The following is a 14,874-nucleotide window of genomic DNA, read 5'->3' as shown; positions in this document are numbered from 1 at the left end:
GACATGGGATGTCGTTGATAACGGGATCACATCATTAGGAGAATGATGTGATGGACAAGACCCAATCCTAAGCATAGCATAAAAGATCGTGTAGTTTCGTTTGCTAGAGCTTTTCCAATGTCAAGTATCTTTTCCTTAGACCATGAGATCGTGCAACTCCCGGATACCGTAGGAGTACTTTGGGTGTGCCAAACATCACAACGTAACTGGGTGACTATAAAGGTGCACTACGGGTATCTCCGAAAGTGTCTATTGGGTTGGCACGGATTGAGACTGGGATTTGTCACTCCGTGTGACGGTGAGGTATCTCTGGGCCCACTCGGTAATGCATCATCATAATGAGCTCTATGTGACTAAGGCGTTAGTCACGGGATCATGCATTGCGGTACGAGTAAAGAGACTTGCCGGTAACGAGATTGAACAAGGTATTGGGATACCGACGATCGAATCTCGGGCAAGTAACATACCGATTGACAAAGCGAATTGTATACGGGATTGATTGAATCCTCGACATCGTGGTTCTTCTGATGAGATCATCGTGGAACATGTGGGAGCCAACATGGGTATCCAGATCCCGCTGTTGGTTATTGACCGGAGAGGCGTCTCGGTCATGTCTGCATGTCTCCCGAACCCGTAGGGTCTACACACTTAAGGTTCGGTGACGCTAGGGTTGTAGAGATATGTGTATGCGGAAACCCGAAAGTTGTTCGGAGTCCCGGATGAGATCCCGGACGTCACGAGAGGTTCCGGAATGGTCCGTAGGTGAAGAATTATATATAGGAAGTCAAGTTTCGGCCACCGGGAAAGTTTCGGAGGTTACCGGTATTGTACCGGGACCACCGGAAGGGTCCCGGGGGTCCACCGGGTGGGGCCACCTATCCCGGAGGGCCCCGTGGGCTGAAGTGGGAAGGGAACCAGCCCCTAGTGGGCTGGGCGCCCCCCCCATGGGCCTCCCCCCATGCGCCTAGGGTTGCAAACCCTAGGGTGGGGGGGCTTCCCACTTGCCTTGGGGGGCAAGGCACCCCCCTTGGCCGCCGCCCCCACCCTAGATGGGTTTGGCCGGCGCCCCCCTCCCAAGGGGGCCTATATAAAGGGGGGGAGGGAGGGCAGCTACATCACAGCCTTGGGCGCCTCCCTCCTCCCCTGCAACACCTCTCCCTCTCGCAGAAGCTCGGCGAAGCCCTGCCGAGACCCGCTACATCCACCACCATGCCGTCGTGCTGCTGGATCTCCATCAACCTCTCCTTCCCCTTGCTGGATCAAGAAGGAGGAGACGTCGCTGCACCGTACGTGTGTTGAACGCGGAGGTGCCGTCCGTTCGGCACTCGGTCATCGGTGATTTGGATCACGGCGAGTACGACTCCGTCATCCACGTTCATTGGAACGCTTCCGCTCGCGATCTACAAGGGTATGTAGATGCACTCCTTTCCCCTCGTTGCTAGTATACTCCATAGATGCATCTTGGTGAGCATAGGAAAATTTTAAAATTATGCTACGATTCCCAACACATAGTTAGTTAAATCCTCCTCCGCCACCACGGTTCCATCCTCCCTCCTCAACTCCTTAATACGGTTCGCTTTTTCCTCGCCGAAGCGACAGTATGATAGAACCGTGTGTTCCTATCTCCATCTAGCAGCCACCAAACATGTGCTCTCTGCTTCCACATCGTGTTCTTCTTCTCCTCCAGCTCATCCACCACACACCTAAGTCTAGCTTCCTCCTCTATTTTTTCCTGCGAAACTCTCGCCGCCATACACCGTTCCAGCTCCGCTTTAGCTTTTTTCAGCCGGCCCTCCACTGCCCCGACCACTTCTCTGTCCCAAGTCCGCAGCTTCCCAGCCACTTCTCTTAAAGCATGCGCTACCCCTCCGTCTCTCCTTCCCCAGCTTTGCTCCCATGCTTCTCTGATTACATCCTCACATCCCTCCTCCTGTAACCAACGGGCTTCAAAACGGAATCCACGGTCTCCACCTTTCCAGCTCCTATCCGCCCCTTGCGTCCACACAATCACCGGCCTGTGGTCCGAGTGCCGTGGTGCACCATTCACAACTGTAAAATCTGGGAACTTCTCTCGCCACCTGTCATTTGCGGTTGCCCTATCAAGCCTCTCACATATGTACGAGCTCAGATCCTTGCTGTGATTCCTCCAAGTGAAGATGTCACCCTCGAACCCAAGATCGCCTAGCTCACAGAATTGTAGCGCTTCTCTGAGGCTGTCCATCATATGTTGGGGTCGGTCCACCCCTCCAACCTTCTCCACATTTGACAAGATTTCATTGAAGTCCCCAAGGCATAGCCATGGGCGGTCCTGTTGATGCTGCTGCTTTAGAATTTTGAGTGTCCGCCAGGTTTCTTTCTTCCTCTCCGTGGCCGATTCTCCATACATCCCTGTTAAATGCCACACCGACCCATCATCCTCTGTTACATCGACATCCACATGCCTCCTGCCATACGACCTCAGGGACACATCAATACCCCTCCTCCAGAGCATGGCAACACCCCTGCTTCTCCCCACCGGGTCCCAAACTGACATGTTCGCAAGCCCCAGCATCCACCTGAACCTATCCAACTCCTTCGACGTTAATCTTGTCTCTGAAAGAAATATAATGTCGGGATCCTCTGTTGGAAATATGCCCTAGAGGCAATAATAAATGGTTATTATTATATTTCTTTGTTCATGATAATCGTCTATTGTTCATGCTATAATTGTATTGTCCGGAAATCGTAATACATGTGTGAATGCATAGACCACAACGTGTCCCTAGTAAGCCTCTAGTTGACTAGCTCGTTGATCAACAGATAGTCATGGTTTCCTGACTATGGACATTGGATGTCATTGATAACGGGATCACATCATTAGGAGAATGATGTGATGGACAAGACCCAATCCTAAGCATAGCATAAAAGATCGTGTAGTTTCGTTTGCTAGAGCTTTTCCAATGTCAAGTATCTTTTCCTTAGCTCGTGCAACTCCCGGATACCGTAGGAGTGCTTTGGGTGTGCCAAACGTCACAACGTAACTGGGTGACTATAAAGGTGCACTACGGGTATCTCCGAAAGTGTCTGTTGGGTTGGCACGGATCGAGACTGGGATTTGTCACTCCGTGTGACGGAGAGGTATCTCTGGGCCCACTCGGTAATGCATCATCATAATGAGCTCAATGTGACTAAGGCGTTAGTCACGGGATCATGCATTGCGGTACGAGTAAAGAGACTTGCCGGTAACGAGATTGAACAAGGTATTGGGATACCGACGATCGAATCTCGGGCAAGTAACATACCGATTGACAAAGGGAATTGTATACAGGATTGATTGAATCCTCGACATCGTGGTTCATTCGATGAGATCATCGTGGAACATGTGGGAGCCAACATGGGTATCCAGATCCCGCTGTTGGTTATTGACCGGAGAGGCGTCTCGGTCATGTCTGCATGTCTCCCGAACCCGTAGGGTCTACACACTTAAGGTTCGGTGACGCTAGGGTTGTAGAGATATGTGTATGCGGAAACCCGAAAGTTGTTCGGAGTCCCGGATGAGATCCCGGACGTCACGAGGAGTTCCGGAATGGTCCGGAGGTAAAGAATTATATATAGGAAGTCAAGTTTCGGCCACCGGGAAAGTTTCGGGGGTTACCGGTATTGTACTGGGACCACCGGAAGGGTCCCGGGGGTCCACCGGGTGGGGCCACCTATCCCGGAGGGCCCCGTGGGCTGAAGTGGGAAGGGAACCAGCCCCTAGTGGGCTGGGCGCCCCCCATGGGCCTCCCCCCATGCGCCTAGGGTTGCAAACCCTAGGGTGGGGGGGGGGGGTCTTCCCACTTGCCTTGGGGGGCAAGGCACCCCCCTTGGCCGCCGCCCCCCCCCCACCCTAGATGGGTTTTTGGCCGGCGCCCCCCTCCCAGGGGGCCTATATAAAGGGGGGAGGGAGGGCAGCAACATCACAGCCTTGGGCGCCTCCCTCCTCCCCTGCTACACCTCTCCCTCTCGCAGAAGCTCGACGAAGCCCTGCCGAGACCCGCTACATCCACCACCACGCCGTCGTGCTGCTGGATCTCCATCAACCTCTCCTTCCCCTTGCTGGATCAAGAAGGAGGAGACGTCGCTGCACCGTACGTGTGTTGAACGCTGAGGTGTCGTCCGTTCGGCACTCGGTCATCGGTGATTTGAATCACGGCGAGTACGACTCCGTCAACAACGTTCATTGGAACGCTTCCGCTCGCGATCTACAAGGGTATGTAGATGCACTCCTTTCCCCTCGTTGCTAGTATACTCCATAGATGGATCTTGGTGAGCGTAGGAAAATTTTAAAATTATGCTACGATTCCCATCATCCTCCACCCTCCCCATCTCGAGGAGGGAGCGAACTGCCGGGCCATTCCCGAGTCCCCGGCAGTTCCAACTGATGATTTTCAATGTGCCCGGCGGGGCTGCTTGGACAGCCGGCCGATGTGCTAACTGTTGTAGTACCTCCAAGCTCCACTGCTACGTCTCCTTCCTTGAGTTCTTTCTCCTCCACCCTCCCCTTCTTGGCTTCATCCTCTTCTTCCCTCTCCTGCACATGCCCTCTCTTCCTCCCCAAGACTTGCTCCCTTTCTACACTGCTCTTCTGCCCTCCCGTTTTGCGTCTCTCCACCTTCTTATACTTCCTTCCACTACCCTTGGTGGGCTGCTGTCCTCCCTCTCCCGAACCACCATCCTGCTTCTTAACTTGCCGAGTTGCCCCCTTCTCCGTCTCCCCTCCATCCGCTGAGATCATATCCGATGAGTGAGGCACCGGACCAGTTCCTACCTTATCTACCTGCCCAGCGGCCACCAGTTGTTTTCCTTCAGCGCCCTCCTTGTCATCACCAACGTTGTTCCTGTACGGGACCTCTGCACTCATGTCTAGTTTCTTCTGTATCCCCTTCTTCGGTGGTTCCTTTGCTGTTTTTGCTGGGCTGGTCACTTCTTCTCCTTTCTCTGTCCAACTATTCGTCCCTCCCCTGTTACGCGATCCATCCTTCCTCCATGTCGGGCCATCACTACCACTCCCCGATCGTCCGTTCGAGCGACTAAACCCCAAGCTTCCGTGGCTCCCGCCATTCCTCCCATTACCCTTCCAACTCCAGTCTTCATCATCATAGCCCCTCCTTCTACCCACATCCGCCTTTAGCCATCGCCCAAACTGGGGGTTTTCCCCTCTCTTCAGCTGTGTGGAACAGTCTTTCTCTCCATGACCAATCATCCCGCAGCTATAACAAAAGTCGGGCAGGAACTCGTACTCGAACCGGCACCAAAGCCCTTCATCCTCCTCTTCCTCCTTCCCATCTATGTTCATATTTTTCTTTCTCCTCTGCTTCATACTCTCCTCATCCAGTGTAATTCCCCTCATAATAGGCTTGTCTATCTTCATTCTAATCTTCACTCGCATATACTTTGCTATTGCTTTCCCGTCCATCCCTGCATCTGCCTCCACGAACCGCCCAATGATATTCCCTATTTCCTCCGCCGACTCCTCGTTCATCATCCCCATCGGGAGGTTAAAGATCCTCACCCAGATTGGAATATCATTGAACTCATAATCTTCGAATCTCTTCCCTGGATCATACTCCTCCACTATCACTAGATCTTTATCAAACATCCACGGGCCATCTTCAATGGCCTTTCTTCTCCCCGATTCCTGTTTGAACGTAAATACAAACAGATTGTCTCCCACCTCCCTGCAATCAGTTCCTTTGATCGGACACCACACCTTCCCTAAAGACAGGCTGATCGCATCTTGATTGGCAAGTTTCTCCGATAGCACCTTCCCCACTGCTTGGGGTTCAACTCCCTTCCCCTTCTCCTTCGCAGACAGCCGGATCTTGACCCCCTTCCTTTCCTCCTCCGACAGCTTCAGACTCCGCATCATGCCGGCCACTCCTTCCATCCTCCGCACCTCCACCAGAACGCCGCCGCCTAGGGTTAGAAGTGTTTTACGACCGTGCGCCCCAGGAAACACACGGAAGGCTGGGGGAAGGTGGATGGATTGAAGACTGGGCACACGACGGAGAGTAGACGCGCCGGCAGTCTCAGTTACGGTGACGGGGACTCGATCTGGACACAGAACAGCGAGCAAGAACCCACGAAACCCTAATCGCCTCCGCAATCACCGGAGCGATACGCTAACCGTCACCCAGCGGGACGGACCTTCGCTGTTGGGGCCGGCTTTGTATACTTGAACAGTTGAACCAAGACAATCGGTGATATTTTCTATTTGATAAATGCTCTCTTTTTTTGCGAGAAATATTTGACAAATGCTCTGATGCTCCATGAGAAGATCACGTGCAAGATCATTCACATTCATATTCATTGATAATCTTCAGGACAATATCTAGTTCCGAAAACACATACTCAACGAGGATTCAAATGTTTGCAATGTCCGCGACAAAATTCCGCTACTCATGACTCGAGAACACAAGCACGTCCTAGTTGATACAGATGGCTCTCCAAAGTATCTGGTCACTAGATTTTCTGAAGAAAAAACAGAGAAGAGGAATACGGGATTATTCTCTAATAGGTATAGGTATCCAAGAACGTACGCACAAACTAGCTGTAAGCACATTTTGATAACTTTGTGGTCAATTTTGGCAGGAGAAATTTGGGATGGGTACCATATGAAACCAACCTCCAAACAAGCTGCTGTCGAAACGGGCGGAACTTGTACAAATTGCTTCCTGCATAGCTTAATCTAATATAGATGAAGAAATTGAAGATGCTTTGGTTTGGTTTGTATGATGTCCAAACTTTGTAGAAAGAATTCCTTATTTAACACTATTTTAAATTTTGTTTCCTTATTTAACACTGGAAAAATGTTTTTTCCCTATCTAACACCAACTTTAAATTTTGTTTCCAATATAACACTTTGGTTCATTTTTTGACCTAACGGTGTTAAATGAAACGTGAAAGACAAGTTTACCCCTGGTTCCGGCTGCAAAAATTCCTCGAGGCAGGGTGGCGGGGACAGTTTGAAATAACCACGACGTACGTGGTTAGTGTCCCGTTTGTACACGTTCAATCACCAAGTTGTAGTTGTATGTACGTGGTTCGTGTCCTAGCTGCTGCTATATTTACGTAAACTTTGTAGACCAAGTAAAATCACAACGCACGATACGTACGTGTGGCAATCAGCCGAAGTCTCCAATGCGTGCGTGCGTTTGAGTATCCAGCCAAAGGTTGTTGTGTACGTACGTGTTTATTTTTTATTTTTTGCGGGTTGTACATAGGTCGGTATGTGTTTAGGCTTGGAGATCACTAGATCAGCAAGCTGAGGTCAGCTTTGCACTGTAAGGTGTGTCTCGATGTAAAGTATCTCGTCGGGTTGAGCCGACTTGGGGCAGGAACCAAGCCAGTCAATGTTGGTTCGTTTAGTCGTCGTTCATCATTGTCGCTGGAAAGTACTCGACACCGGGTCTGAGCCAACAACAATCAAGGCGCAGTGGATGGGAGCGGACGAGTGTTGCGCGAGGCCGTGGTGTAGTGTTGGTTTTAAAGCATCTCCAGCCGCGCCCCCAACAGGGCCCCCTAGGCCATTTTTTGGGCGCCGGCGCCAAAAAACGCCCCAGTCGCGGCCCCAGGACGCCGAAAATCGCCGATTCGGCCGTTTTTTCCGCCCGGCGGTCACAGGCTGAACCCGGCGCACTGGGGGGCAATTGGGGGCTCCGGCGCAAGGGAAAAGCGCGGCTGGCCCACACCGTTAGGGGAAAAGTCAAGGTTTTCTTCCCCGACTCGTCTCCCACCCCCCGCGCCCTCGGCCGCCACTAGCTATATCCCGGCGCCACCCGCCGGCCTTCACCGCTAGATAGCCATTCCCCACCGGAAAAATAGCAGAGCTTCGCCGCGGCAGCCCCTCCAACAGCAGCTGGGCGTTTCCGGCCGCGGAGGGGCAGTTTAGCGGCGGGTACACGCCCACCGGGCGCAAGGTGTTCGGCGATTTGCCTGCCTCGGCGATGGACTCGGATGACGAGGAAGCGCTCGCCGCGCTGCTGGAGGAGGAAGCCGAGGCCGACGTCCAGGAAGAAGAGCATCTCATGGTGCTCGCCGCCCTCGCCCAGCTGCTGGCGAGCAATGAAAAGCCGCGGCGAGGTGGGTCGGCGCCGGGGCGGGTGAAAGCAAAGAACCGGCATCGTCTCGAAGGCTACTGCATGCTCTACTCCGACTACTTCGCCGATGCTCCACTTCACGGCGAGAAAACATTTCGGCGCCGTTATCGGATGAGCCGAAAGCTCTTCCTCAGGACTGTGAATTCCATCCGGGAGTTTGACAACTACTTCAAGTGCAAGATGGATTGCACCGGCGCCCTTGGATTCACCTCCATCCAGAAGTGCACGACAACGATGAGGATGCTTGCATACGGAGCTCCCGGTGATTCACTCGACGACTATGGGCGCATGGCCGAGTCCACCAGCATAGAGTGTTTCTACAAGTTCTGTCGGGCAGTGGTGGCAGTGTTTGGACCACAATACTTGAGAACACCCAATGCGGAAGACACTTCTCGGATCCTAGCACGGAATACAGCAAGAGGATTCCCTGGGATGCTTGGAAGCATCGACTGCATGCATTGGAAATGGAAGAATTGCCCATTTGCTTGGCAGGGGATGTACAAAGGCGCCAAAGGCGGTTGCAGTGTGGTACTTGAGGCGGTGGCCACACAGGACCTCTGGATTTGGCACTCCTTCTTTGGTATGCCAGGAACTCACAATGACATCAACGTGCTGCAGTGCTCTCCTGTCTTTGCCAAGCTTGTTGAAGGTCATTCTCCTCCGGTGAACTTCGAGATCAATGGGCGGCACTACAACAAGGGGTACTATCTAGCTGATGGCGTCTATCCGAGATGGTCGACATTTGTGAAGACGATCTCAAACCCTGTGGCAGGAGGCAAGAAATCCTGGTTTGCGAAGATTCAGGAGGCTTGCAGGAAGGATGTCGAGCGGGCATTTGGTGTGCTCCAATCTCGATTTGCTGTTGTCCGGTACCCCGCTCAGACCTGGTCCAAAGATCAAATGTGGGAGATTATGACTTGCTGTGTCATCTTGCACAACATGATCATCGAGAGCGAGCAAGAAGACCCATTGTTTGACACTGAACCATACTACAGGCAGGGTCCTCTAGCCGAAGTCGATCACCAGCTACCGGCAACCTGGACTGCCTATCTCAGTATGCGTCAGGAGATCCGAAACCCACAGGTGCATCATCAACTGCAGAAAGATCTGATTGAGCACCTATGGAGGCTCAAGGGGGACGCCGTGTGATGAAATATGAGTTTTTATTTGTTGAACTATATAATTTGTATTGAACTATTTGTTGTTGTACTATTTTGCTGAAGTATTTGATTTTTCTGTGATGAAATATGTGATAAGAAAAATTGTGTTGACAATTGAACGCGGAGACACGGCGAACCACGCCGAATATGGGCATATTCTCGCCCATATGGGCCTTTTATTCGCCGAAATTGGGCTGAAAAGTGGGCCAATTTCGACGCCTGGGGGCGACGACTGGGCGCAAAACCGCCCCCGGCGCCGATTGTATCGCCGGCTCGCCCCCAGGGGCGATTTTTATGCGTCCTGGAAGGGAGGGGGCAACGGCTGGAGATGCTCTTAGAATGCCAGATCCATTCACCCAAGCAGCGCACGTACGTGCAATGCTAGCTCAAACACATGCAGCTTGATTATTTTTTCCCTAGAAGCAAAACGTGATCATCTCTAGCCGCGTATGTATGGACGTACTTGAGCCTTGAGTCTTGCTTGTGCTAGCTTGGCGAATAGAACAAACATGGCAGAGAGATTTGCTGGTCATGTCGCTCCTGCATTTTTATTATACAGTACTTCTCAATCTTTTTTTCTATCGTACAAAGAAGTCTTGGCGGTGCTTATATACACGTTATGCACGACGAGAGACTTGATTAGAACTAGGAAACCTAAGTCTAATATAAAGAAAATGATTGAATAGACGTTCAAGGGCAGAATTGTCATTTCATGTGCCATTTAACACTGTTTGCACAAAAAATGGATGGAAGTGTTATATTGGGAATAAAATTTAAAGGATGTGTTAGATAGGGAAGAAATATTTTTTCAGTGTCAAATAGGGAATAAATTTTTTGGACAGTGTTAAATAAGGAATTCTCTCATCTTTGTATGCATGCCACTGTCAATTTCAGGGCAGGGCAGCAGGTTTATGTAGCCTGCTGTGTGGCACCTTAACATTCCTCCAACAATATATGTCTCTGGTTTGTTGGCCACAGCAAGCTGCTTACTTGCTTACTTCCTACTACCTCTGTAACTCAATATAAAGATGTTTTTGCAGTTCAAATATCACTGATCAGTCCGTCTACCAGAGGTAGTGGAAGTAATAGTAAGTAGGCAGTAAATATAAGACCTCTGAACCATACATGCATGATGGTACAAATTTAACCATAACCATCATTATGAATTCAGCAAGCTCAGAAAGGTCAGCCAACATATCCAAAATAAGCAGCCTGAGATGAATGCGCAGAAATAAATTTAATCATAAGCATCATTGTGAATTCATCAAGCTCAGAAAGGTAGGCCAACATGTCCAAAAAAGCAGCCTGAGATAAATGCGCAGAATGGCTTCAATACTCAACATCCTCAAGTCGAAAACAGCCAGTTGAAACATTCCTTGAAGTACGGCCACTCAAAGAGGTGATAACAAACACACTGAAAACAACAGCTGATCAAACTTAACTACTAGTGTGACGACCGATTGTGAAGGACTTATGCCACCTACCATCTTTCTTGAGGGCAAAGTCTGAACTAATGACTTAGATTGATTGGTTTCCACTGTGAAATCTGATTATAATAATACTGATGTGATGTTCATTTTTAACAAAAACAAAAAAGAAAACCCACTGTGACAAATACTCAAACGAACATAATGAAATTACATAACCTCAAATATGCACCAATGTACTCCCTCCGTCCCGAAATGTAAGACGTTTTTTGATACTATGATAGTGTCAAAAAAACATCTTACATTTTGGGACGGAGGGAGTATCATGCAATAGGATACAACATATGTTAATTCATTTGGACTAGACTGGCCTGGTCTCCTCTCTTTTCTCTACATCGCATGAATGTCCACAACTTAACACTGGGCAGCTGACAACTGCAAACGCACTATTCTAGAAGTTCACTGTTATGTCATAGCTTCCAATATTATGTCACAGCTTCCAACATGTTACCATTTATACACAAGAGAAACACAACTGATAGTCTGCAATTCTCACAGAGCAAGCATCATTCAAGGTAAGTAAGTTACTTATGACAACGAACACGGCATACATGGTAATCTGATGGCCATAGTGACCTCTGTTCTGACTTTTGACAGTAAAATGTATAATTTTCTGAAAGTTCATTTCCGACTAGAGAATATTTAGCAACACACATATGGAAACATACAATAAATGAAGAGAAACCCCAAGCTAATTAATGGGGACTCAGAGATACTGCAGAAGTCCAGACACTAAGAAGTAGAGGCACTGCAAAATGCTCACTGAGTGTTACTATTTTGGATTTTGCAGGTTTGAGCACAGTGGTAAATTATACAAAAAGAATGGAGGGCACATAATTTAGATGCACATGTAATGCAATCAACTGAGCATGCTATGACTGACAAGCGGCATCAAGATATTATGCCTAATATGACAAACCCTGGATGAAGTCCGCCCAAGTTCCATTGCGCCAGCCAGTAGGAGTATATGGACACCGGTAATTATCACACCATGAACCCATGTGTCACAAATTGCACGTGTTGATTCCATCTTTGCAATCTCTCGTCAGGTTGTTAAACGTTTCAACCTTTGCCTTTGATCTGTAGAATACCTCAGTGTCCACAATCACCTTCATGTACGCATCGAACGGCACGTCCTTCCCATTATTGATTGCTGTCGTCTTGTTGTACCACTCGCTCGTATTCGACCAAAGCTCCTTATAATCATCAAGCAAATGCACATGGTAGTGTGACCTGAGCTTGTCGAAGTAGTTGTAGAATGGCTCATTGGTTGCGATGTAGAGGTTCCGCCACGGCTTGATAAGCTTGGTCACCTTATCTACGATCGCGTCGGGTGATGTGTCCGCGTCCAAGTTCGGATACATCTTCTTGTTCATTGCCTTCCACCCTCGGACCACATGCAAACCATCGTAGTCCCAATCCATCCTGCCTGCAATCTCAGTTACAATGTTCATCAGCCTCTTGGACTTCCAAATGGCATACCAAGGCCTCTGGATGACCTTGGCAGCTCGCCCCTCGCAGACCCTGTACCAGTAGTTCTCGGGCTCATGCCCATCAAACTGCCTCCAAATGATGTTGCTCTTGTCCCTCTTCAGCTGCATTGGGGTCACCTTGTATGTGGGCACCTTGCGCACCGAGATCCGGCCCGGGCCCTTCTTCTTGTCCCAGCGCCGCCAATCCTTCAAGAAATTCCCTTCCTCCACCAGAGACACCGACTCCTTGAGGTGCTCGAAATCAAAATAGTACCTAAAGTCCTTGCCATCCACATCCTTGCCGTCCTCTGTGTGAGCCCCGGACAAGCACATGTTCAAATCCATCACGAACGTCCGGTTCAGGAACTTGGCCTCGCCGAGCCCGCACAGGAAGCTCCAAATGAACTGGTTCATGCTCTTGCAGTGGTCACCGCCTCTCATGTAGTAGAGGTACTTGCCTCTCCTGAACTCTGCCTCCGACCCGACGAGGGGGATCGTGTCGTTGATCTCCGCATCCACCGGCGGCGCCGCGACGCGCGGTTTCTTGGGACCCTTGGGGCGGGGCGGGCGAGCCGCGTTCTTCCCGGACCTGAACTTGCCGACCTTGGTGATGTCGAGCGCGCATCCGTCGCCGGGGGTGAGCTCGAAGCGGCGGTAGTCCCTGTACCGGCGCCAGGACTTCTCGCGGCGGTTCCGGAAGCGCCAGGCCACGTCGCACTGGCCGGGCTTGGGGCCGCGCACGGGCGCCTCGTAGCTGAGGAAGACGATGGACCTGCGGAAGAAGGCCTTGGCGTTGAAGGCCTTGACGGCGGCGAGCACGCGCGGGTCGGTGCAGTTGAGCGGGGCGTCCGGGTCGCAGGTCCCCGCGGTGGCGTTGCCGCCCGCCGAGGTGAGGGCCTGGTCGGCGGCGTCGCGCTGGGCGGCGGCGGCGGCGCCGGGGGCAGCGGAGGGGGAGGGGAAGTCCTCGCCAGTGGGGAGGAGCGAGTCGTCGGGCTGGAGGAAGGAGGAGTTGGGGAGGACGCGGGCGAGGGAGGTGGTGATGGCGGCGGAGGACTGGAGCCAGGGGTCGGGCGGCTGGTAGGTGACGGCGACGACGGTGACGGCGAGCACGGCGAGCACGAAGAAGGAGAAGCACACGTTGCTGGCCGCCTTGATGAGCGACTGCGAGACGGGCACCTCGCCGACGGCGGAGGCGGAGGCGCGGGAGGGGTGGCGGGAGGAGGAGGGGGACGGGTCGCGGACAAGGGGGGCGTCCTCGTCGTGGTCCTCCTGGTCGGAGGAGGACATGGCGGGCGGGCGGGCTGGATCTGGGGGGGGGAGCGGAGGCGAGATTTGGTTGGAGCGGGAGGGGGAGTGAGAGTGGGAGAGGTAGGAATGGGAATGGGGATGCGATGTTGCAGGTGGAGTTGGAGTGGGGGAGAGAAAGGGAGTGCGGTGGGGTGGCACTGTCGTGCTCGGCTGTCTTCCTTCCTTTGCGTTGCGTGGTGTGTGTCGGCGCCGGAGTAATTTTTTAGTTTTAGGAGGAAGAAAGATCGAGTTTTTAGGAGGGGGAGAAAGGAGATCGCACACGCACGCACGGCGCTGGTCAGTCGTCTTCCCTGCTCTTCTTGCCGAGAGGTGGGTATGGACGCGTCAGTCACTGTCACTGCTGAGTGGTGCGTACGATCGTCTCCGTCTTCCTTCTCTGTGACCTCGTCCTCACCGCCGACGAGTTCACCGGCAAGGAAGGAGAGAGGAGTGCACGTCGACGGTGTACAGAGTACGCCAAACGGGACAAGAAGTAAAAGGGTTGGGAACACGATGCATTCTAAAAAGATATAAAAAAACACTGTGCTTCCTTTGAAATGCAAAACCATGAATTTAATCAAACATTTCAAGTCCGTTTGGAGCGCTGTTTTTTCTTCCCTTTTTTCTTTTTTTCTTGAAGCTGAAGCTAGGTGATACCTCTCTGGCGTTCGTGGTACGTTAGTCTTGTCCCCCAGCTCGTTATCTACTTCAATCCCGCTGAATAGTTGCCTCCGCCATTATCCTTTCCCATTTTGCTACTCTCAAGCTCTCCTTATGTTGTGTTTCATTTTCACCCCATTGTAGGCTTTCTGGTCTCATCCTACCATGAACATTTCTTGAGGCGGGTGTCATCGCCTTGTTCAAACATCCCCTTTTAAGTCCAAAGCCAAAAGTGTTACCTCGACCGGTCTCAGATCAGCCACCAAGTGTCTTTCTTGCCACTTAGATTATTTTTTTCCCGCTATATGTATTCTTGAGCTTGTAATAGTCGGGTACCCTCCTCCAATTCTACCCTTTCCCGCTTATTTTCGGCCCCTCTTTCTCCCCACCCCGCGCCGGCTTCCCTCCCACTGCTCCTCTGGATTGGATGGGTATCATGCATTCACTCCCTTTGATTAGAGAGCAAACATTTATGACCTGTTGAATCAAATGATTCCCAAAATACATTATAGATAAAAGAAAGTACTATGTAATTGAAGTGGGATTCTATAGGATTAGAAAACTACATGAATAATGACCAAAGAGTGTTTTGTCGGCACATGAAAAATAAAGAAATATTACCATAGTTTGAGTGGATGAAGAGTTTTCTCCAAAACAGAGTGGAAATGAATCATAAGGATTTTACAAA

At 51.1% G+C, this 14,874-nt stretch overlaps 1 protein-coding gene across 1 annotated transcript; it reads right to left on the bottom strand.

The window, feature by feature from the left end:
* Nucleotides 1–11,351: 11,351 nt before the first annotated feature.
* LOC123051961 (uncharacterized) lies at nt 11,352–13,707 on the bottom strand. Its single transcript, XM_044474977.1, has one exon. It carries the CDS (start codon nt 13,524–13,526, stop codon nt 11,772–11,774), a length of 1,755 nt encoding a protein of 584 aa, XP_044330912.1. The 5' UTR covers nt 13,527–13,707; the 3' UTR covers nt 11,352–11,771.
* Nucleotides 13,708–14,874: the final 1,167 nt, after the last annotated feature.

The sequence above is a fragment of the Triticum aestivum genome, chromosome 2D (assembly GCF_018294505.1).
Source record: "Triticum aestivum cultivar Chinese Spring chromosome 2D, IWGSC CS RefSeq v2.1, whole genome shotgun sequence".
Classification (NCBI taxonomy): Eukaryota; Viridiplantae; Streptophyta; class Magnoliopsida; order Poales; family Poaceae; genus Triticum; species Triticum aestivum.
Note: the sequence above shows the minus strand (reverse complement) of the source record. Positions and strands in the feature narration are given on the sequence as shown.

Bases quoted from the DNA above. Each gene is read 5' to 3' on its own strand.
- LOC123051961 (XM_044474977.1), bottom strand. From the start codon at position 13,526: ATGTCCTCCTCCGACCAGGAGGACCACGACGAGGACGCCCCCCTTGTC.